The 25,411-nt window shown below is 42.5% G+C and overlaps 1 protein-coding gene across 2 annotated transcripts in view; it reads right to left on the bottom strand.

Moving 5' to 3' along the window:
- Positions 1–2,594: 2,594 nt before the first annotated feature.
- The window catches only part of PTCHD1 (patched domain containing 1), a 274,943-nt gene continuing 252,126 nt past the window's right edge, over positions 2,595–25,411 (bottom strand). For both annotated transcript variants that reach the window (XM_075335404.1, XM_075335403.1), the window contains exon 4: positions 2,595–4,695. In XM_075335404.1, the coding sequence (XP_075191519.1) occupies positions 3,041–4,695 (1,655 nt within the window). In that variant the 3' untranslated portion in view covers positions 2,595–3,040. The remainder of the gene's footprint in view (positions 4,696–25,411) is intronic.

Consider the following 25,411-nt stretch of genomic DNA (forward strand, 5'->3'; position numbering starts at 1 on the left):
AGACCTCCTGTCTCTGCTGCTGCTGCCTCTTGCTGCTGACCGCCGCTCATTAATCTCATTGAATATTCAGTTCACTGCCTGGCAGCAGCAGCAGTGGGGAGACAGGAGGGCTGGAGACCGAGGATCAGCACCACAGACAGCAGCGCGGACATCAGGAAGGACCAGGTGAGTATGTTAATTACCGGTTCTACGTGTGCTATCGCGGATAGCACACGTAGAACACACGTGTCACGCACGTACCAGAGACACGTACTTACCTGCACGCAACACGCAGGGGAAATACGTGTCTCTCGGCACGTGCGTGAATTTCACGTGAGTGTGGCAGAGGCCTTAGACAAATTTGTGAGCAATATTTGAGAGAAAAAAAACTTTTGTGTACATAGAAAAGTCTTAGATTTAGACTTCAGCTCATAAAAAATGGGAGAAAAAACAAGTGTTGCATTTATATTTTTGTTTATTGTATGTTCTTCTGTGTAAATAAAAACTGAGCCAGTGAATGCATGTATGATTTTTTTATTTCTGCATTATTGAGACTTTAAAGGCGTCAGTTTTCAAAGGGCATTTGTGCAAGATCCCTGAGCTTGTGCAACTCTGGACCTTTTCAAAAGAAAACACGATGATACAATGATAGCTGATACAATACAAAGGATTTAGTGCCAGTGATGGAATTACTTTAAATATTAAAAAAACACAAAACAGCTGAACAAACCAAATAATTATACAATTAAATGAATGAATGCTACATCAAAGTACTAGTAGTAATTATTTCTACTTCTGAATCCAAACGCCTCTGGACAAGAATATATTTAATATTTAGTGTTATGATAAGAAAATAAATAATTTATAAACAATTTCTAGGATCTAATTTTGGCTCAGATATTAAGTCCTAAAAAATATTGCACCAAATGTATGCCTATTTCTTTATTTTAAAATATATGTGTAATTAAAATGTTTTGAGATTGAGGTTGATGAGTTAAAATGGGTGTCCTGGACTATTTAATTTTCATGCTTAGGGCCTAACAACTAATAGCTAATTGCTAATTACTTGCCTGTTGTTCCCAGGGGCTTCTTCTGACGTCACGTCAACAGAGCAGCGTCCTTTTTTCAGCTCTTTTCTGTTGACGGAATGTTATTGCCGGTGTCATGCTGATTGACAGTCAGTTCCCTGCTACCTAATTGCGAGTCACTGACTGTCAATCAGCATGACTTTGACAGTTACATAAAATGATAATGTTGATGAATGTGGAGTTGGGTAAAAAAAACATTTTTTGACCTGCCAGTTTCTTATAAGAAAAACAGCCAATAATGTAAATACCTGTAAATGCTGAGGGCTCGATTTATCAAAATAGGCAACTTTCTTGCTTTTCTTGATAAGGAGGAATATAAAAATTACATTCTCCTGATTCATTAAGAGGCACATGCCCAATTGGAGTAAGATTTTTGGAGTAAAAAATACCACAGCTTTGAAAGCTTTTACTCTACTTTTTTTGGCATAGAAGCTTTGATGAATTGGGAAAAAGAAGAATGTGCAATTCCACTTATGGATATTGAATCAACCAGCAAACTCTTGGCTGGGATGAAAAAACACTCCTCCGGGAGCAATAGGAAAAGACAGGGATATCCAGCTGTTTATTGGATAAAACATTCCCAAAAATTTTTTTTGTAGAATTAAAAAAAAATGATCCACCAGTAGGGCTGAGATTCAGTTCAAAACAAGTAGGAAAAGCACATAATTTTTCTTCCATAGTCCTGGAAATGCTCTGTTTTATTCAATTCTACAAATTTTTTTATCCAATATATATATTATATTATATATCTTTCTTTTGATGAATTGGGACTTGTATGTCTACCTACTTCTTTCAAAACATTCACACATGTAAAAAAGTGTCACAGGAATATTATAAATATGAAGTTTAGCATAATTGCCATAGTCTATTCATGGGAAATAAGTGATGTATATGGTATGTTGACAAATCGCTTCATTATAATATTAAATTGTGAGAGACATGGAAATAGACTTTTGTCTCTCTACTTAAAAAAAAAACAACTTCTGATGAAAATCCTTATAATTAAAAAATGTTTGTTTTTCTGATTCATCCTATTTAGCAATCCCTTCAAACGTACATGAAGACGTTCTGTACAATGAATTATACATTTTGCATTTTTCATAGACAGTAACTGTATAGTGTTTTAATTAAGAACGAATGCATTGTTGAATATTTTGTACAATATAAAATATATATACTAGCTTAAAATAAATCAGATACAAGAATATATCTTGCAATTTAAAATCTGAGATAAGTTCACAAAAAGTGCTGGAAAATTGGTGGGGTCACGTAACTTTATATTAACAATTGAACTTTGTAGGCGTTTGGACTCAGCAACAGTAACAGCCTTAAAAGCAGCATATAAATAGCATTTCCTGCTTTAACACTTAAGTGATGCAAACTCAGACTTTGTTCTGTACTCTCCTGTATTATGTCCCAATTTTTTTCTTTTTAATATTAAAGGATATGTATATATATATATATATATATATATATATGTATATATGTATATATATATATATACATATATATATATATATATATATATATAAAAATATATATACACCTACATATAAGTACATATAGGCACATCCGTATATTTATATATATATATATATTATATATAAATATATACAGTATGTGTCCTTCAATATAAAAAACAAAGTATATTTCTGTATATATATATGTATATATATATATATATATATATATATATATATATATATATATAAAAACAAGGATCTACAGTGTTACTTGGACATACATAGACTACCACATCTTGTAACCATATAATATAGATATTATATACGGTATCTGTATTTCTGTCACTTATTTTACTGAGGCTAAATGTACGTTTGTGGGTCATCCATCAATAGGATTGTATTGGATATATGTTTTAATATTTCTTCCCCATACTGTTCAAAAGTTCTATTAAAACATTCTTTTAGTAAGACCTAGGGTGAAACAAAACATACAGAGAAAAAAAATATTTATCAGACAGTTGTAATTTGGTCAACCACTCTGGTGCTGTCTAGGTCCACCATTTCAACACACTCTATCTCTTCCCGATTTTCTTGTGTCTTCTTTTCTTTCCTTTTCTTCTTTGAAGGTGGGACAAAAGTAAGCATAACTGGTAAAATGGCAAAGCAATGAAAGAATGTGACAAATGCTATTAAAAACAAGCACCTGAACAGTGTACGGGTCAAATTTGAAGGCACAGCTGCAAGAGGGATCAGACCAACAGTGTAACAGAGGTAACTCTGTAAAATGGCTACCCCGTGTACTTCCAATGAATTTTTTACCCATTTAGTTCTTGTAAATTCCTTTCCTAAAATAAAAGTGGATATCAGTGGTGCACAGTTGTCTATAGTGTAATTAATTCCATAGGTAAGACAAAGTACTGATATACAGTCCAATTCAACTTTCCATAAAGTCATGAATCCAATGACTCCAAACTCCACAGAGGCCACAGTTAGAGTAATCCAAATGTTGATGATAGAGCTTGCAACAAGAAATGCAGAGAAAAAAAGCAGGAACAAAGCACTTATGCAGGAGTTCTGCAATGGAGCTCCTACTGAAGAAGCATATCTATCCATGTAGACAAAAGATGGATTGAAGACAATGAATTTTACTTTGGATGTTAGAGAAAGTTTTCTTAAAGTTTCGAGGAGATCATAAAGTTCTTCCCTGTTTGTTTCCATGGTCTTGGCAATCAAGAACATCCTAGAGGCCACCACGTCAACTTCATTGTTGTATTTTTTGGGTATAATAATGTCTTCAGAAAAATGTGCATAACGTGGATTCTTAAGAAAAGAATACCGTAGTATATCTGTAAAGTTCTTTTTGGGTAATCCAGTAGACATGTTAAGTTTTCTGAGATAACTTAAGTAGCTCTCAATCCAGGATATTCTCACAAAACCTTTTGTGTACTCAAGAACATCTTCCTGAACACTTGTATTCCAGTATTCGATAGACTCATAGATGTAAAAGCCAATAACTGGACTATAGTTACTAAAATACTTTTGTTGAATGCTTGTGTAAGTTATTGTTCGCGTTTCAGTTGCTACAATGTTACTCAGGTCAGACCCTTCATTGACCTGCAGGTAGCCCATTAAGGCAAAGGAAATATAAACAAGGTAAAAGAGAACTACAAAAGGTTTTACATAAGTATTTGTTATCCAGTCACAATAATAGCGTCTGAGGAAGCAAACCAAAAGATGACTTTCGTAAGAATTTGTTTCTTCAGAGTCCGCAGTGTCTTCACTAAATTTTGCAGTCATGAGAAACCTGTACCACAATGACTTAACCTGTAGGATTTCAGGCTTTGGCACCTTTCTGCAGAAAATACTATGCTGGTAATTATTTTCAATGTACCCAGTAAACACAAGGCTAGAGCCATAGAATGATAGTACGTAGAGGTAGTTGAAGAGGATTGCTATACATGAATTGCGACAAAATATCCTGGCAGCTTCAATGTTCGTGAAGGGACTAGCGCCAATCCCAAAGGTGACTAAATACATGGCAGTGGTGAGAGAGAAGGAAATCATGGTGTCTGCATATACAACAGCTGTCCTCTCTTTTACGTGTTGATCTTCTCTTGTTTTCCTCCAAGAGGACAACATTTCAAATGTCCCATATAATCCATGACCTTGAAAGAAAAAAGAACATCACAAAGTTATATTTCATCCTTTTAAAAAAGACTTGATTATTTAGAGTACATCACTTAAAGATATTTACTGCAATCACCTGAAGTCTGACATCTAGAAAAACATATTTAGCATATCCTTTACTCTTTCCTGTGAATGATTTTACCTATTATTTTAATTTCTACGTAAAATGTATCTATCTATCTATCATCATTGTTTTTTAATGGTCATTCAATACAGTTGTAACTGTAATATGCAAACACATTTTTTTCTTTAATGCCAAGGGCACAGAGCTCTGATTTCTGCACTCCCACCAACTCCTAAAACACTGGGGCACTAACACTAATTAATCACAATGTCATTCTCCATTTTTTTATCTGCACAGTGTCAATGTCTTGGTGAAAGTGTTCTCCTTGTTCTTTACTCATAGCTCCAAGATTGGAGGGGAAGTAGTTCAGGTGGATATGAAGAAAATACAATTTAACATTCATGTTTGCTACTTTGTTTGGGTATTGAAAAACAACCACACATTTAATAGACTATATCAGAATCATTCCTGCACCATCCACAAACTGTTTGAGTGTTGGATGTTATATTCAACAAAAACCTTTTTACCAAAGTTTAAGACTTGCAAGACTCTTGAACAACTGAATGCTGCCATTGGTTTTAACGCTGTTTATGTAGCCATAAAATTCCAAAGTTGGCAGTTTTTAACTGATTATGACGCAGTCTTCCTATTTGTTATACGGATTACATATTTAGCTTTTTTTACGTATTCAGTATATCTAAATAAAATAATTATAATTAAATAAAATGTTATAATATTACTCTAAAATTTGCTTAGTAAACAGCATTTTATAGAATAAATGGACATGACTGGAGGAAACGTGTGATAATCAACTATTCAACACTTTCAATTCTCTCCTCTATCCACCACCACCACCTCTCCTTCTCCGATTATCTCAGCTGACGACTTTGTCTCTTGATTGATTAATAATTTAAGAACAAGCTTTGGCCCACAATCCCCACAGCCCCTCCTCATAACTACTCAGCCCTCTTCCTCCAAATAAAGCTTTTCTACCATGACAGAAGATCATCTTTGCACTCTACTCTCACACACAGTGACGGTGACAACGACGTCGCTGCTAAGTCACCATTTTCTGTGACGTAGCAGTGACGTCCCGTCGCTGTCGCTGTGTGTGACATCCAGCAACGACCTGGCCCCTGCTGTGAGGTCACCGGACGTTGCTGAATGTCCTGCTTCATTTTTTGAATATTGCTCTCCCGCTGTGAAGCACACATCGCTGTGTGTGACAGCGAGAGAGCGACGAACTGAAGCGAACAGGGAGCAGGGAGACGGCTTCTGGCAGCCTGCGGTAAGCTGTAACTAAGGTAAACATCGGGTAACCAAGGGAAGCCCTTTCCTTGGTTATCCGATATTTACCTTGGTTACTAGCGTCCGCCGTTCTCACGTTGCCAGTGCCGGCTCCCTGCTCCCTGCACACGTAGCTGGAGTACACATTGGGTAATTAACCCGATGTGTACTCTGGCTAGGAGTGCAGGGAGCCAGCGCTAAGCGGTGTGCTCTCACGCTGCCAGTGCCGGCTCCCTGCTCCCTGCACACGTAGCTGGAGTACACATCGGGTAATTAACCTGATGTGTACTCTGGCTAGGAGTGCAGGGAACAGGGAGCTGGCACTGGCAGCGTGAGAGTGGTGGACGCTAGTAACTAAGGTAAATATCGGGTAACCAAGAGAAGTGCTTTCCTTGCTTACCCGATATTTACCTTAGTTACCAAGCGCAGCATCGCTTCCATGCGTCGCTGCTGCCTGGGGGCTGGTCACTGGTCACTGGTGAGATCTGCCTGTTTGACAACTCACCAGCGACCATGTAACGATGCAGCAGCGATCCTGATAAGGTCAGGTAGCCCGTCGTGATCGCTGCTGCGTCGCTATGTGTGACCCCAGCTTTAAGATCACATCTCACCACCTGTGCACTTGACCCACTCCCGTCCCATCTCATCCCCAACCTCGCAGCAGTCCTCATCCCGACCCTATTCCATTTCTTCAACCTATCACTAACAAGTGGTGTATTCCCTTCATGCTTTAAATATGCCTTGATCACACCCATTCTGAAAAAGCCCTCCTTTGACCCATCCTCTGTGTCTAGCAAGTGCCCCATATCACTTCTCACCTATGCCTCAATAGCTTGTCCATCTTAAACTGTACTTGCACCACTCCTCCTGTTCCCTCTTTGACTGGTTACAATCTGGCTTCTGTCTGCATCACTCCAATGAAACTGCCCTAACTAAAGTTACCAATTACCTACTAACTGCCAAAGCCAAGCAACACTAGTCTGTCCTTCTCCTCTTGGACCTTTTCTCTGCATTTGACACAGTGGACCATTCCTTCCTATTAGAGATTTTCTTGTCTCTGGGCATCACAGACTTGGTCCTATCTTGGATCTCTTCATACCTAATCAACTGAACTTTCAGTGTCTCCCACTATCACACGACTTCCTTATCTTGCCCCCTACCTGTCGGTGTCCCCCAATGTTCAATTCTTGGACCACTGCTGTTCTTCATCTACACCTTCGGCCTGAGACAGTTCATAGAGTCCCACAGTTTTCAGCATCATCTTTATGCTGATGATACACAGATCTACCTCTCTGGACCTGACATCATCTCCATAATAACCAAAATCCCACAATGTTTGTCTCTTATTTCATCCTTCTTCTCTGTGTGACTCTTAAAGGTTAACATGGACAAAACTGAATTCATTATCTTTCCTCCTCTTCTCTCAACCCTTCCTGCAAGCCTATCTATCAAAGTTGATGGCTGCTCACTCTCCCCAGTCTCGCAAGATCATTGCCTCTGAGTAACCCTCAACTCTGCTCTATCCTTCAAGCCACATATCTTAGGCGGGCTTTACACGTTGTGACATCGCTAGCATCGGCTAGCGATGCCGAGCGCAATAATACCTGCCCCTGTCGCACATGCGATATGTGGTGATTGCTGCCGTAGCGAACATTATCGCTACGGCAGCTTCACACGCACATACCTGCTCGGCGACGTTGCTGTGAATGGATGAACTACCCCTCCTTCAAGGGGGAGGCGCGTTCGGCGTCACAGCGAGGTCACCGCGACATCACTAGTTGGCCGGCCAAAGAAGCAGAGGGGCGGAGATGAGAGGGATATAACATCCCGCCCACCTTCTCCCTTCTGCATTGCCGTCGGGACGCAGGTAAGGTGATGTTTGTCTCTCCTGCGGGTTTACACACAGCGATGTGTGGAGCTGCAAGAGCGACAAACAACATCGTAACTGCGGTCGACCCGACATTATGAAAATGAATGACGCTACACAGATCACCGATTTTTGACGATTTTGCGATCGTTTATCGTCGCACCTAGGATTTACACGTTGTGATGTCGCTACCGGCACCGGATGTGTGTCACTAACGACGTGACCCCGATGATATTTCGGAAGCGTTGTCGCAACGTGTAAAGCCCCTCTAAGCCCTTTTCAACTCCTGCCGACTACAACTCATAAATATTTCCCGGATTTGTTTCTTTTTTCAACCAAGATTCAGCAAAAACCACTAGTGCATGACCTCATCATCTCCCGCCTTGACTACTGCAACTTCTTGCTCTGTGGCCTCCATTCCAACAATCTTGCACAATTCCAATTTATCCTAACTTCTGTGGCCCGACTAATCCACCTCTCCCTTCGCTATTCCCTGGCTTCATCTGCCAATCCCTTCACTGGCTTCCCAGTACCTACCTGCATGCAACCTCAGATCCTCACAAGACCTCCTTCTTTACTCCTCTCTTATATCTTCTTCTTTTCATGTACGCTGGCTACGTGTGCAGAGAGCAGGGAGCCGGCACTGACAGCTGAGAGCGGCGGACGCTGGTAACGAAGGTAAATATCGGGTAACCAAGGGAAGGGCTTCTTGGTTACCCGCTGTTTACCGTGGTTACCAGCGTCCGCAGAAGCCGGCTCCCTGCTGCCTGCACATTTAGTTGTTGCTCTGTCGCTGTCACACACAGCGATGTGTGCTTCACAGCGGGAGAGCAACAACTAAAAAATGGTCCAGGACATTCAGCAACAACCAACGACCTCACAGCAGGGGCCAGGTTGTTGCTGGATGTCACACTAAACAACATCGATAGCAAGTTGTGCCTCAGCAGCGATGTTGCTAGCGATGTTGCTTAGTGTGACGGTATCTAAAGAGAATGGGTACATAATCAAGTTTCTAAGTCAAACAGAAAATTTCTCTATATGTCTAAATTGTAAATGTAATTTGAAATAAAATATGATCAATGAAAAGGGAAGAGATTAAGGGAGGAAGCGCTGGGATGTTTTTTGTTTGCTTTATTGTTGTGAATTTTTGTATTTAGTGCTTCATTAAGCAATAGAGACAGAGATTCTGCTATCAATTAATCCTCTTTAGCTGTGTGCCCACAATGAGATTTTGGTCAGTTTTTGATGCTGCAAAATTTATGCAGCATTTCTGTACCTATTATGTAAATTAAGTTCTTTGTATTTTTTGTAATGTGTTTTTATGTTGTTTTGACTATGTGTTTTTGTCTTTTTTGGGTATGTTTTAAACAAAGCTGCTTTGTTTTTTGAAAATTCATGGTATTTGGCCTTTACAAAGCTTTAGTGATATATAGTACTTACATGAGTATTTCAGCAGAAACACACTAAAAATGCATGTGCGTTTTTTAAGCGCCAGAATTGGTGCAACTAATAGATGTACCAATTCTGAGGCAGCTGCTGGCTGCAATTTTAGACTAGGAAGGACCAATAACCATGAGTCTTCCCAGCCTAATAATACCAACTCGCAACTATCTGTTTTACCTTAGCTGTTTATCAAAACTAAGGGGGGGGCCATGCCATTTTTTAAAATTATTTATCTATTAAATTACACCAGGCTAAAAACACCCTTTAGTGCCACATGAACGACACTAAAGAGTGCAAAACTCTGCCTATATGCCTTCTCTAATCTAAGCTGTCTTTCCTACATCATCTCTTGCTAAACTGCACTGTGCTGATCTTTGCAACCCCAGGTCTCATATTAAACCAGATTATGCAATGAGGCTGGCCAATCGCAGTAATTACAGCAGCCAACATGGCTATGGCATCACTTTGATTGGCATGCAATCCCCGAATGTTTAGTGGCTGAAAAATATCTTCGAAAGAAGCAGGGTGTGGACTCGAGCACCTGCGATACTTGATTGATCATGCTTGCTCATCCCTAATAATTACCAAATCAATTAATTAATTCATTATAATTGTTAAAGTTAACAACACAGTTCAGAAAATATTTCTAGAAGGAAATATGTAGCCAATGCCCAGTGTTTGTATGTGGCCAAAATGTTTGAAATTTTAAGGAATACCAATAAATTACAAAGACTTAAACCGGTAATCTGACCTTGCAGAAAAGAACACACATTTTGTATTCATTCCATTCATTTCTCCTTACAGACATTACTGAATTGTCAGCAATTATGAAATATGGTCAATTATGTAGAATACATTGTTCAAGGGCAAATGCTGTAATGGACTGTGTATCTCAGCACGCATATGGGGCACTATGAGTTGCTTATCCTTGACCTAACTGGCAATATTAAAAACTGGCACATAAACTGTGATAACAGCACATAGGATTCATATTCAGTGTGCCAACTGGAACACTATAAGGCGTGAATCCAAATGACTGTAAATACTGAAACCTAGGTCGCAATAACAGAAAGGGAAAAAGAAAACAAGATACTGAAAATGAAATAATAACAAATAGCTAGGAATATAAATGAGGAAAAAGTAATGTAATCACTGTATATTTGTATTTTAGAATATCTACTGTAGACTAAAGGAGAAACTATGCTTTTGAGTATTGAAATAGGTCTGGTACATATAAAAAAGAAGCAATTTAGACGTCCTGGAGTATGTGCGATCCATGTGCACTACACGAATCCTGTGTCTAAGGCCTTGGGTATAGAGTCCCTGGAGTGTGTAACATAGCACTGGATTTAGGGTGTTGCCATATAATGCTGAATTAGACTCTATTCACATCTACATTTCCAGCTTTGGTTGCAGATTCTGTCAAAAATGACTAATAAATCAGTATAACATACTTGAGAATAGGAATTTAAAGCATGAACTTGATAATGGAAGCCAGTAAAGTCATTGGGATCCCTTACGCATTATTGGTATCCATCATCAGACAGATCTATCACTATCTTCATTGACAACAGGCATGAAGATATGAACAGAGCCTTATGGAGACATTCTTCTACGGAAAAAGAACTACATAATAAAGCATCAAATGAAGCAAACCATGATTTTCTTCTGTATGAATCTAAAAACCTTCTGAATTACTACCATACAAAGCAAATAGCCCCTTCATTGAAGAAAAAGTCTGGAACTCTAGTGCCATCTATTAGAAGTATCAATTCTACAAGTCAATGTCAACCCATTAAAGGGCCTAGCCACGTGACTTAGGATAAGGAACTAAAATTGAAACCCCATTTGCAGACATATGTTTTGGGGTGTTTGACTCTCTTCAGTGCAATGCAGAAAAAAATGATTTGGCTGGTTGTGAGACCTCTGACAGAGGTTCTAAGGGGTAAAGTTTCTCTTTGTAGAGAGCACCAAGTTGTCATAGGGAGACTTATAGGCTATGTAATGCTCCCCTGGGTATTGGTATACAGAAATACACTATTGAAGTCAATAGATTCATGTAACAGCTCTGTATAACATAGATATTGTCCGGGGCTGCTACACACATTAGTATGGCAAGTGTTTAATGCAGCTTTAAGATCACAGGATATATCACTATATTCACCCCAAAGCCTATAAAAATATACATGTCCCTGATGATGTTTATGAAAACTAAAACGTGAGCATCACATATTGCTTTTTTCAGGAAACTATTAAACTACTTAATAATTGTAGTTGTGTTAAATGATATTCTTTATAGAATAATAATACAATTCTAGGACAAAGCCAGTGTAATAAATATAGTGTAGTTTAACCCCTTCATAACTGAGGATGTACCGGTACTTCCTAAATCATGAAGGGGTGATCATTGTCAGCTGCTGCTGTGAGCCGGTGGCAATCACTGCACATGTCTGCTGATTTGAACAGCAGACATGTGCCTCTATCAGGTGCGGGTGGATCCGTGATCCACCCATTCCTGTTAACCCCTTAGATCAATGTGACAGCATTTTAAATGGCTTTAGCAGAGAGATTGCTTTTCCATGCCTCCATCGGAGGCCCCGTGATATGATCACGGAGAGCTAATGGTTGCCATGGTAGCGACGGGTCATGGGATGACTACTGTCACTATCATCACGTAGTTCCTGTTACAGCTGGCAGAGCAGTGGCTGCAACATGAGAGCAGAATTTTTGCTGATCAGAGCTGTGCAGCTCTGATCAAGAGAAATGAATCCGAAATCAGACTGCTGATCCTTATAGTCCCCTAGGGAGACTAGTAAAATAAAAAAGGTAAAAAAAAGTTTTAGTTTTGCTACAGGTTGTCGAAATGCACAAAATTCCACCACTTTTTTGGACAATCTCCTGATTTTTTTAATCCCTTAGATAAAAATAAACCTATACATGTTTGTTATTTACAAACTTGTACCAACCTAAGGCATCACACCGACACATAAGTTTTACCATATTGTGAACACGGTGAATAAAATACCCAAAACCAATAGTACAATTGCACTTTTTCTTTACAATTTTTCCGCACTTGGAATTTTTTTGCCATTTTCCAGTACACTATATGGTAAAGCTCATGGTTTTATTTAAAAGTACAACTCGTCCTGCAAGAAACAAGATCTCATATGGCAAGATTGACAGAAAAATAAGAGTTACGGCACTTGGAAGAAGGGGAGCAAAAAAAAAAAAAATCAAATATGGAAAATTGCCCGGGGGTGAAGGCGTTAAAGGGAACGGTCAGAAGGTTTTTGCTACCTCAACTAAGATCATCATGTTGTAGGAAAAGACATTTTGAAACTAACAATGTATCCCTTAGTTTACTGGGTTCAGCCGTTCTGATATAAGCAAGAGATTTTACTTATTGCATGTAGCATAGCTTTAAAAGGTGCCCCTGCCCACACCATGCTTTCAGTGTACATTTCCATATAAACAAATTGCTTATCACAGAAGGGGACAGAATCAGATCTCAGCTTAGGAGCTCCTCAGTCAGACTAATGATGAAGCCAGGAAGCTTGAACCAGTATTTCAGGTAAAAAAAAACACAGTTTGAGGTAAGAGACACAGGGCTGTAACCTGAATGTTAACTCTTGCAGCATGCTGTCTTCAGATTATATAGCAAAAACCTGCTGACAGATTCCCTTTAAAGGTAACCTGTCACAAACATCTATACACCAAATCCAATTATTTTACTATACAATACTTTTAAAGATACAACAGTTAATTATTTTATGACCACAAAGGCATGCTCTAGTAATAAGAAATTGCATTTTGAAGTTCAGTATACATTAATCTGAAAGTACATTCTAGTGAGATGATGCACATCCAGATTCCCAGCCCCAAACTCTGTCCCCTGCCAAGCTCTTATTTAGTTGATTGATAATTCATGCTCCGGTACATATCAGATGACCTGTCAATTAACCAGAGGTGGGTGGAGCTAGGCAAGGGATAAAGTGTTTGGCCATGGACCTTGAAGTGTATCATCATGTCCCAATGCAATTCCTGACTGATGTATACCAACCTACCAAACTTAGTTTGATTTCTCACTGCTGAAGCCAAGGGTAATCAAGGGATTAAAGGGGTATTCTCAAGTTCTTAAATTGCTTTATTTAGTTAGACAGCATGAAAATAAGCAAGTATGCAATTAACTTGCATTTTCTATCTGTTGTCATTCTCCTGCAATGACAGTTATTATCTGTTTAGTACATAGCTTCTTTCCACAAAGCTTGGCTTTCAGACCCTGTCTGAGACTGTGCAGTAGCATTGTTCAGGACAGAAGTTGACTAGTAACATCTCAATCAACGTTCTCATCCCACTGATTTCTGTAGAGCAGTTAGCTGCTCACCTCCCTCTCAAATTCTGAAGAGTTGCAGCTATAAATCCCCAGTCCTGCAGCTTTCAGAGCAGGCCTCCCAACAACAACTCTGCCTGTCTGGAGCTGTGTACATCTTCAAGCGTCCCGTTATTTGTAACAGTAAATCTAATAATAGCAGTGTTGACTCCAAAACGTATTATTGAGGGCTGAATGTGTTTCAGCAGAACGTGTGCTAAATTTTATAGTTCTATTAACACTATAGTTTTACTCTTCATCCAAGCTTTCCCTCAAGAAGTTGAGCCCACCCTGCCTGAATCCAGGAAGTAAGAAAAATGAGTATGCATTGCTTAGAACTGATCAACAACTTGAGAATACCCCATTAACTGTCTTATCTTTTAAAGGGCTGAATAGAAATATAAATGGTTTGGAGGGTAGCAGTTCCTTACAGGTTCCCATAAAAAAAACAATCAGTTACAAACAATTACAAATATCTACACAACTCAGAAGATGGGGACTATGGCTGAGTATTAAGCAATTACCTTTATCTTGTATTTAACTGTCTAACAAAAAATGACAATGCATTATTAATTACACTCTAAATAGTTATATTCAATTCCCAGTAGGGGAGTAGTCAGAGTTCTTCATTGTATTCTTTATAGCTCTCTTAAAAAAACCGTTTGACCTTTATTTGCACATAACTCATCATTTGCCAAGTCAATGACATCTAAGTTTAATCCTTTTCATATATTAGAATTTGCACATTATTTTTTTACTAAATAATGACAATGAACAATATCTAATATCATAAAATATTCAGAAATAAACATTTTCCTTTACAAATTCTTAAAGTTATAGGGTTTCTCAGGTAATGCCCTATGCATTTAGCCCTCCACCAGAGATCTAGGGATCCTAATGAAGCATTTGAATTGCAATGTTAATTTCATTCATTAGAAATTGTTTTTGTATATTTTCTATTTCTACATGTAGACTCAGTGGTGACATAAAATGAATCATGAAACAATAGGTGCAAATGGAATTTTTTGATACAATTAATTAAGTTTTCCAACAAAAGCAATTACACTTTTTATAGATCAGCAATTTGGGTCCTACTAATTTCCCATAAGAAAAAAGCAACATAATGACAGTTGCTCTGTTTCTTGTGTATTATACAGTAAGAGCATACCAATTTTAAAAGGAAAAGAGTCCCCTTTTAATATAATAGTCACCTTGTTAGTACGACTGATTTCATGAATGCTGTATTAAGCAGAAATAAGTGTACAGATGATTAACTCATCAAACAACATTTATACACTTTACTATTCCAACATTGACAGAATCAGGCCTCCTATTAACACTAGAAGTCCCAAAAAATTTCGAGCTCCCCCCTGAAGTCCTGAAAGAGGGTCAAATGACCCTTATTCCAAACTGAATAGAACTAACTAGAAACTAAATGGCTAAACTCAATGGAAAACAACAACCTCCTGTGGTGCGACAGTAATTAATTACAGAACAAAAGACTAGAGATGAGCGAACCGGTCCCGGTTCGGCTCGAGGCGGTTCGCCGAACGGGGGGTCTGGCTCGAGTTCGGCTCGTCGAACGTTCGACGAACCGAACTCGAGCCCATAGGAAACAATGGCAGGCAATCACAAACACAGTAAAACACCTAGAAAACACCCTCAAAGGTGTCCAAAAGGTGACAAACAACTCACAACACAACACAAACACATGGGAAAGTGACAAGGACATGTACTCATGCGAAAACAAAACAGCTGTACAAGGAAAAAGAGGAGGACACACAGATATAGGCATGGCACGCCCTTCTAAAGTCATGTAAAACACCGCAAGGTGACTCCAAGCGGAGTCTCCCTTTTTTCCAAAAATTGGGCCCCACACACCCACCCCTTCAGTGGCAGCAGTTGTGCCCCAGTTGTACACTTCACAGCTAGATTTGCATCAAGCACATTCAAAAATACGCCATTCTTATCCGTCCCCAGGATGACACCGGGGTAGGTAGCAAAGTCTTTCCTGATCCCAGCTCTGTTCATCTTGGCTTCTTTTAAAAACACAGCAAGCAAGGGTTACTCCAAGCGGAGTCTCCCTTTTTTCCAAAAATTGGGCCACACAGACACCCACCCCATCAGTGGCAGCACTTGGGCCCTAGTTGCAAACAGGATGTTTTGATTTGCATCAAGCACATTCAAAAATACGCTATTCTTAGCCGTCCCCAGGATGACACTGGGGTAGGTAGCAAAGTCTTTGCTGACCCATGACTTGTTCATCTTGGCTTCTTTTAAAAACAATGTAAGCAAGGGTTACTCCAAGCGGAGTCTCCCCTTTTTTCCAAAAATTGGGCCCCACACACACCCACCCATTCAGTGGCAGCAGTTGTGCCCCAGTTGTACACTTCACAGCTAGATTTGCATCAAGCACATTCAAAAATACGCCATTCTTATCCGTCCCCAGGATGACACCGGGGTAGGTAGCAAAGTCTTTCCTGATCCCAGCTCTGTTCATCTTGGCTTCTTTTAAAAACACAGCAAGCAAGGGTTACTCCAAGCGGAGTCTCCCTTTTTTCCAAAAATTGGGCCACACAGACACCCACCACATCAGTGGCAGCACTTGGGCCCTAGTTGCAAACAGGATGTTTTGATTTGCATCAAGCACATTCAAAAATACGCTATTCTTAGCCGTCCCCAGGATGACACCGGGGTAGGTAGCAAAGTCTTTCCTGATCCCAGCTCTGTTCATCTTGGCTTCTTTTAAAAACACAGCAAGCAAGGGTTACTCCAAGCGGAGTCTCCCTTTTTTCCAAAAATTGGGCCACACAGACACCCACCCCATCAGTGGCAGCACTTGGGCCCTAGTTGCAAACAGGATGTTTTGATTTGCATCAAGCACATTCAAAAATACGCTATTCTTATCCGTCCCCAGGATGACACCGGGGTAGGTAGCAAAGTCTTTCCTGATCCCAGCTCTGTTCATCTTGGCTTCTTTTAAAAACACAGCAAGCAAGGGTTACTCCAAGCGGAGTCTCCCTTTTTTCCAAAAATTGGGCCACACAGACACCCACCCCATCAGTGGCAGCACTTGGGCCCTAGTTGCAAACAGGATGTTTTGATTTGCATCAAGCACATTCAAAAATACGCTATTCTTAGCCGTCCCCAGGATGACACTGGGGTAGGTAGCAAAGTCTTTGCTGACCCATGACTTGTTCATCTTGGCTTCTTTTAAAAACAATGTAAGCAAGGGTTACTCCAAGCGGAGTCTCCCCTTTTTTCCAAAAATTGGGCCCCACACACACCCACCCATTCAGTGGCAGCAGTTGTGCCCCAGTTGTACACTTCACAGCTAGATTTGCATCAAGCACATTCAAAAATACGCCATTCTTATCCGTCCCCAGGATGACACCGGGGTAGGTAGCAAAGTCTTTCCTGATCCCAGCTCTGTTCATCTTGGCTTCTTTTAAAAACACAGCAAGCAAGGGTTACTCCAAGCGGAGTCTCCCTTTTTTCCAAAAATTGGGCCACACAGACACCCACCACATCAGTGGCAGCACTTGGGCCCTAGTTGCAAACAGGATGTTTTGATTTGCATCAAGCACATTCAAAAATACGCTATTCTTAGCCGTCCCCAGGATGACACCGGGGTAGGTAGCAAAGTCTTTCCTGATCCCAGCTCTGTTCATCTTGGCTTCTTTTAAAAACACAGCAAGCAAGGGTTACTCCAAGCGGAGTCTCCCTTTTTTCCAAAAATTGGGCCACACAGACACCCACCCCATCAGTGGCAGCACTTGGGCCCTAGTTGCAAACAGGATGTTTTGATTTGCATCAAGCACATTCAAAAATACGCTATTCTTATCCGTCCCCAGGATGACACCGGGGTAGGTAGCAAAGTCTTTCCTGATCCCAGCTCTGTTCATCTTGGCTTCTTTTAAAAACACAGCAAGCAAGGGTTACTCCAAGCGGAGTCTCCCTTTTTTCCAAAAATTGGGCCACACAGACACCCACCCCATCAGTGGCAGCACTTGGGCCCTAGTTGCAAACAGGATGTTTTGATTTGCATCAAGCACATTCAAAAATACGCTATTCTTAGCCGTCCCCAGGATGACACTGGGGTAGGTAGCAAAGTCTTTGCTGACCCATGACTTGTTCATCTTGGCTTCTTTTAAAAACAATGTAAGCAAGGGTTACTCCAAGCGGAGTCTCCCCTTTTTTCCAAAAATTGGGCCCCACACACACCCACCCATTCAGTGGCAGCAGTTGTGCCCCAGTTGTACACTTCACAGCTAGATTTGCATCAAGCACATTCAAAAATACGCCATTCTTATCCGTCCCCAGGATGACACCGGGGTAGGTAGCAAAGTCTTTCCTGATCCCAGCTCTGTTCATCTTGGCTTCTTTTAAAAACACAGCAAGCAAGGGTTACTCCAAGCGGAGTCTCCCTTTTTTCCAAAAATTGGGCCACACAGACACCCACCACATCAGTGGCAGCACTTGGGCCCTAGTTGCAAACAGGATGTTTTGATTTGCATCAAGCACATTCAAAAATACGCTATTCTTAGCCGTCCCCAGGATGACACCGGGGTAGGTAGCAAAGTCTTTCCTGATCCCAGCTCTGTTCATCTTGGCTTCTTTTAAAAACACAGCAAGCAAGGGTTACTCCAAGCGGAGTCTCCCTTTTTTCCAAAAATTGGGCCACACAGACACCCACCCCATCAGTGGCAGCACTTGGGCCCTAGTTGCAAACAGGATGTTTTGATTTGCATCAAGCACATTCAAAAATACGCTATTCTTATCCGTCCCCAGGATGACACCGGGGTAGGTAGCAAAGTCTTTCCTGATCCCAGCTCTGTTCATCTTGGCTTCTTTTAAAAACACAGCAAGCAAGGGTTACTCCAAGCGGAGTCTCCCTTTTTTCCAAAAATTGGGCCACACAGACACCCACCCCATCAGTGGCAGCACTTGGGCCCTAGTTGCAAACAGGATGTTTTGATTTGCATCAAGCACATTCAAAAATACGCTATTCTTAGCCGTCCCCAGGATGACACTGGGGTAGGTAGCAAAGTCTTTGCTGACCCATGACTTGTTCATCTTGGCTTCTTTTAAAAACAATGTAAGCAAGGGTTACTCCAAGCGGAGTCTCCCCTTTTTTCCAAAAATTGGGCCCCACACACACCCACCCATTCAGTGGCAGCAGTTGTGCCCCAGTTGTACACTTCACAGCTAGATTTGCATCAAGCACATTCAAAAATACGCCATTCTTATCCGTCCCCAGGATGACACCGGGGTAGGTAGCAAAGTCTTTCCTGATCCCAGCTCTGTTCATCTTGGCTTCTTTTAAAAACACAGCAAGCAAGGGTTACTCCAAGCGGAGTCTCCCTTTTTTCCAAAAATTGGGCCACACAGACACCCACCACATCAGTGGCAGCACTTGGGCCCTAGTTGCAAACAGGATGTTTTGATTTGCATCAAGCACATTCAAAAATACGCTATTCTTAGCCGTCCCCAGGATGACACCGGGGTAGGTAGCAAAGTCTTTCCTGATCCCAGCTCTGTTCATCTTGGCTTCTTTTAAAAACACAGCAAGCAAGGGTTACTCCAAGCGGAGTCTCCCTTTTTTCCAAAAATTGGGCCACACAGACACCCACCCCATCAGTGGCAGCACTTGGGCCCTAGTTGCAAACAGGATGTTTTGATTTGCATCAAGCACATTCAAAAATACGCTATTCTTATCCGTCCCCAGGATGACACCGGGGTAGGTAGCAAAGTCTTTCCTGATCCCAGCTCTGTTCATCTTGGCTTCTTTTAAAAACACAGCAAGCAAGGGTTACTCCAAGCGGAGTCTCCCTTTTTTCCAAAAATTGGGCCACACAGACACCCACCCCATCAGTGGCAGCACTTGGGCCCTAGTTGCAAACAGGATGTTTTGATTTGCATCAAGCACATTCAAAAATACGCTATTCTTATCCGTCCCCAGGATGACACCGGGGTAGGTAGCAAAGTCTTTCCTGATCCCAGCTCTGTTCATCTTGGCTTCTTTTAAAAACACAGCAAGCAAGGGTTACTCCAAGCGGAGTCTCCCTTTTTTCCAAAAATTGGGCCACACAGACACCCACCCCATCAGTGGCAGCACTTGGGCCCTAGTTGCAAACAGGATGTTTTGATTTGCATCAAGCACATTCAAAAATACGCTATTCTTAGCCGTCCCCAGGATGACACTGGGGTAGGTAGCAAAGTCTTTGCTGACCCATGACTTGTTCATCTTGGCTTCTTTTAAAAACAATGTAAGCAAGGGTTACTCCAAGCGGAGTCTCCCCTTTTTTCCAAAAATTGGGCCCCACACACACCCACCCATTCAGTGGCAGCAGTTGTGCCCCAGTTGTACACTTCACAGCTAGATTTGCATCAAGCACATTCAAAAATACGCCATTCTTATCCGTCCCCAGGATGACACCGGGGTAGGTAGCAAAGTCTTTCCTGATCCCAGCTCTGTTCATCTTGGCTTCTTTTAAAAACACAGCAAGCAAGGGTTACTCCAAGCGGAGTCTCCCTTTTTTCCAAAAATTGGGCCACACAGACACCCACCCCATCAGTGGCAGCACTTCGGCCCTAGTTGCAAACAGGATGTTTTGATTTGCATCAAGCACATTCAAAAATACGCTATTCTTAGCCGTCCCCAGGATGACACCGGGGTAGGTAGCAAAGTCTTTCCTGATCCCAGCTCTGTTCATCTTGGCTTCTTTTAAAAACACAGCAAGCAAGGGTTACTCCAAGCGGAGTCTCCCTTTTTTCCAAAAATTGGGCCACACAGACACCCACCCCATCAGTGGCAGCACTTGGGCCCTAGTTGCAAACAGGATGTTTTGATTTGCATCAAGCACATTCAAAAATACGCTATTCTTAGCCGTCCCCAGGATGACACCGGGGTAGGTAGCAAAGTCTTTCCTGATCCCAGCTCTGTTCATCTTGGCTTCTTTTAAAAACACAGCAAGCAAGGGTTACTCCAAGCGGAGTCTCCCTTTTTTCCAAAAATTGGGCCACACAGACACCCACCCCATCAGTGGCAGCACTTGGGCCCTAGTTGCAAACAGGATGTTTTGATTTGCATCAAGCACATTCAAAAATACGCTATTCTTATCCGTCCCCAGGATGACACCGGGGTAGGTAGCAAAGTCTTTCCTGATCCCAGCTCTGTTCATCTTGGCTTCTTTTAAAAACACAGCAAGCAAGGGTTACTCCAAGCGGAGTCTCCCTTTTTTCCAAAAATTGGGCCACACAGACACCCACCCCATCAGTGGCAGCACTTGGGCCCTAGTTGCAAACAGGATGTTTTGATTTGCATCAAGCACATTCAAAAATACGCTATTCTTAGCCGTCCCCAGGATGACACTGGGGTAGGTAGCAAAGTCTTTCCTGATCCCAGCTCTGTTCATCTTGGCTTCTTTTAAAAACACAGCAAGCAAGGGTTACTCCAAGCGGAGTCTCCCTTTTTTCCAAAAATTGGGCCACACAGACACCCACCACATCAGTGGCAGCACTTGGGCCCTAGTTGCAAACAGGATGTTTTGATTTGCATCAAGCACATTCAAAAATACGCTATTCTTATCCGTCCCCAGGATGACACCGGGGTAGGTAGCAAAGTCTTTCCTGATCCCAGCTCTGTTCATCTTGGCTTCTTTTAAAAACACAGCAAGCAAGGGTTACTCCAAGCGGAGTCTCCCTTTTTTCCAAAAATTGGGCCACACAGACACCCACCCCATCAGTGGCAGCACTTGGGCCCTAGTTGCAAACAGGATGTTTTGATTTGCATCAAGCACATTCCAAATCCACAAGCATTTACTCTCCCCAGGATGACACAGGGGTAGTAAATTCCTTCTGGATCCATGACTTGTTCATTTTGATGAACGTCAGTCTGTCCACATTGTCACTGGACAGACGCGTGCGCTTATCTGTCAGCACACACCCAGCAGCACTGAATACACGTTCAGAGACAACGCTGGCAGCTGGACACGACAAAATCTCCAAGGCGTAACTGGAGAGCTCTGGCCATTTTTCTATGTTTGAAGCCCAAAAGGAGCAAGGCTCCAGTTGCACAGTCATGGCATCGATGTTCATTTGGAGATACTCCTGTATCATCCTCTCCAGCCGTTGAGTATGTGTCAGACTTGTTGTCTCTGGTGGCCTTGCAAAAGAGGGTCTAAAAAAATTATGAAAAGATTCCATAAAATTGCTGTTACCGGCACCAGAAAAGGTCCTACTGGTACGGGTAGACTGTTGAAGATGACGAGACCGTCCCATGTTTGTCAAGTTACAACTGGGAGATTCACTCCCTGCACCTGCACGGTTGTTTGGTGGAAAAGCCGAGCTAAGATCTAGTAACAGCTTCTGCTGATACTCCTGCATACGTGCGTCCCTTTCTATGGCTGGAATTATGTCACAAAATTTGGACTTGTACCGGGGATCTAATAGTGTGGCAATCCAGTAGTCATCATCACTTCTAATTTTGACAATACGACTGTCATGTTGGAGGTAGTGCAACAAAAAGGCACTCATGTGTCTTGCGCAGCCATGCGGACCAAGTCCATGCTGTGTTTGTGGCATAGAGGTGCTACCCGTTCTTTCTTCCTCTGACATCTGACCCCAACCTCTTTCAACTGAAATTTGACCAAGGTCTCCCTCATCCGCTGAGTCTTCCATGTCCATGGACAGTTCGTCCTCCATTTCTTCATGTTCTCCTGCACCTTGCTCAACATTTCGCCTGCTACTATGCGCCCTTGTCGATCCCTGTCCCCCATGGTCCCATGCCTGCTGCGTTGGTGATGATGAACGTCTGGACCTTCGTGATGTTGTTGTCCCTTGCGCATATGAATCCTCCTGTAGTTCCTCCCCTTCATGTTGTCCCACCCCCTGACTCCGAATAGTGTTTAGCGTGTGCTCCAGCATGTAAATGACTGGAATCGTCATGCTGATAATGGCATTGTCAGAGCTAAACATATTCGTCGCCATGTCGAAACTGTGCAGAAGGGTGCATAGGTCCTTGATCTGAGACCACTCCATCAGGGTGATCTGCCCCACCTCTGCATCTCGTTGGCCCAGGCTATACGTCATGACGTATTGCACCAGGGCTCTGCGGTGCTGCCACAGTCGCTGTAACATGTGGAGAGTTGAATTCCAGCGTGTCGCCACATCGCATTTCAGGCGATGAACCGGCAGGCCGAAAGACTTCTGGAGCGATGCAAGTCGCTCTGCTGCGGCGCTTGAACGGCGGAAGTGAGCTGACAGTTTTCGTGCCCTGTTCAGAAGGCCATCTAGGCCGGGATAGTGTGTTAAAAATTGCTGCACGACAAGGTTCAACACGTGAGCCATACAAGGTACGTGTGTCACCTTGCCCAGGCGAAGTGCCGCACCCAGGTTTGCAGCATTGTCGCACACGGCCTTACCAGGCTGCAGTTTGAGTGGAGACAACCATTTATTAAACTCGGACCGCAAAGCTGACCACAACTCCTCAGCTGTGTGACTCTTATTACCAAGACATGTCAAGCTAAAGACCGCCTGATGCCGTTGCGCTCTGCTGCCAGCATAGTAATGAGGGGTGCGTGATTCCTTCTGCGCAGTGAGAACGCTGGTGGCCTGACCAGGCAGGCTTGGGGCGGAGGTGGAGGACCCAGATGAGGTGGAGGATGCAGAAGCAGTGGCGGAACTTGGACAGACAGAGGATTGACACACAAGTCGTGGGGACGGCAAGACTTGTGCAGCAGACCCTTCACCATCTATCACCATAGTTACCCAGTGCCCAGTCAGCGACATGTAACGTCCCTGTCCATGCTTACTGGTCCAAGTATCGGTGGTGAAATGCACCCGTTCACACACAGAGTTTCTCAAGGAAGCGGTGATGTTGTGTGCGACATGCTGGTGTAGCGCGGGCACACCTTTCTTAGAGAAGTAGTGGCGACTAGGCATCTGGTACTGGGGCACAGCGACAGACATAAGGTCTCTAAAATCCTGTGTGTCCACTAGGCGGAAAGGCAGCATTTCGGTAGCCAACAGCTTACAGAGGGATAGAGTCAACCTCTTAGCTTTGTCATGGGTCGGAGGAAGTGGCCTTTTATTTGACCACATCTGAGGGACAGAGATCTGGCTGCTGTGTGTAGACGGTGTTGAGTAGGGTGTCCCTTGAAAAATGCAGGTTTGTGAGGAAAGTGCAGGCGGAGACATGATGTTGCCTTCATCCAACGTTGGTGCTATCGATGTCTGAGAGAGCTGTACACACTCACTTGTTTCCCCTTCCAAACCAACTGACGACCTTACAAGCAAACTGCCTGTTGCGGTTACAGTGGTGGAAGTTTTGCGTGGAAAAACAGGTGTGGCAGCTGTCCCCACAGTCCTAGAAGATGAAGAGCGCGCGGATGCAGTGGAAGGGGCGGGCGGTGGATGGTTCGCTCCACTAGGCCGCATTGCAGCACGGTGAGCTTCCCACCGGGACTTATGATATTTAGTCATGTGACGATTCATGGAAGAAGTTGTCAAACTGCTGAGGTTTTGACCTCTACTAACAGAATCATGACAAATGTTACATATCACATGAGTTGGGCGATCTTTTTCGATGTGAAAAAAGGACCAGGCTAGGCAAGGCTTAGAGGCCATGCGACCTGTTGATCCACCCCGAATAATGCTCATAGGCAGAGTGGTGGCTGAGGATGCAGTTGTAGACGTGCTACCAGTGCTCCGACTCTGTCCAGGAAGGCGCAAGGTAACTTCGTCGTCGGTTGCATCCTCCTCCACCGCCTCTGTTGACCTCCTCGAGTGCCTGACTGGGGGTTGACAGTAGGTGGGATCTAGAACGTCATCATCAATTGTTGTGTTTGCACTCCCCTCCCCCTCAGACCGAGCCTCTTCTTGCCCTGAACGAATATTTAAGTTGTCATCCCAATCGGGTATCTGCGTCTCATCTTCATCAGTATGTTCCTCATTGTCTATAACCACAGGTGTTACAGTTTGTGACAAAGGGTCAACATTATGCTCAGAAACTTGGTCCTCACGGCCTGAATCTGAGTCACAAAGGTTCTGGGCATCACTGCAGACCATTTCCTGTTCTGTACTCACTGTAGCTTGGGAGCAGACCTCTGATTCCCAGGCTATAGTGTGACTGAACAGCTCTGCAGACTCAGCCATCTCAGTTCCACCATACTGTGCAGGGCTGATGGAGACTTCAGAGCTGGGAGAAAGCAAGTTTGATTGGGATGACAACTCAGAGGACTGGTGTTTTTTGGATGCGGTACTTGAAGTGGCAGAGAGGGCACTTGTTGGACCACTTGAGATCCATTCAAGCATTTTCCTTTTTTGCCCATCATCTACCTTTGTTCCTGTTGTTCGTGTCCGTAACAAAGGGAGCACATCGGATTGTCCACGGTAAGTAGTAGACATCTTACTTTTGCTGGTAGATGGTCTATCTTCAGCAGATGATAATGGAGCTTTGCCACCTTCCCCACGGACAAAACCTTTTTTGCCTTTTACACCACGCCTCTTCCCCTTTCCACCAGCATCTGTCATTTTGCCACTCATGTTGATTGCGACAAGATTGTGGACTGAAAATGTGGTAGTAAAAATTGAGAGGTGGTGAAGATTGCAGTGGTGGTCTAGCTTTATTAACAGCAGAATAATAAAGAATAAATATCCCTG

The sequence above is a fragment of the Anomaloglossus baeobatrachus genome, chromosome 2, assembly GCF_048569485.1.
Source record: "Anomaloglossus baeobatrachus isolate aAnoBae1 chromosome 2, aAnoBae1.hap1, whole genome shotgun sequence".
NCBI classification, from domain to species: Eukaryota; Metazoa; Chordata; class Amphibia; order Anura; family Aromobatidae; genus Anomaloglossus; species Anomaloglossus baeobatrachus.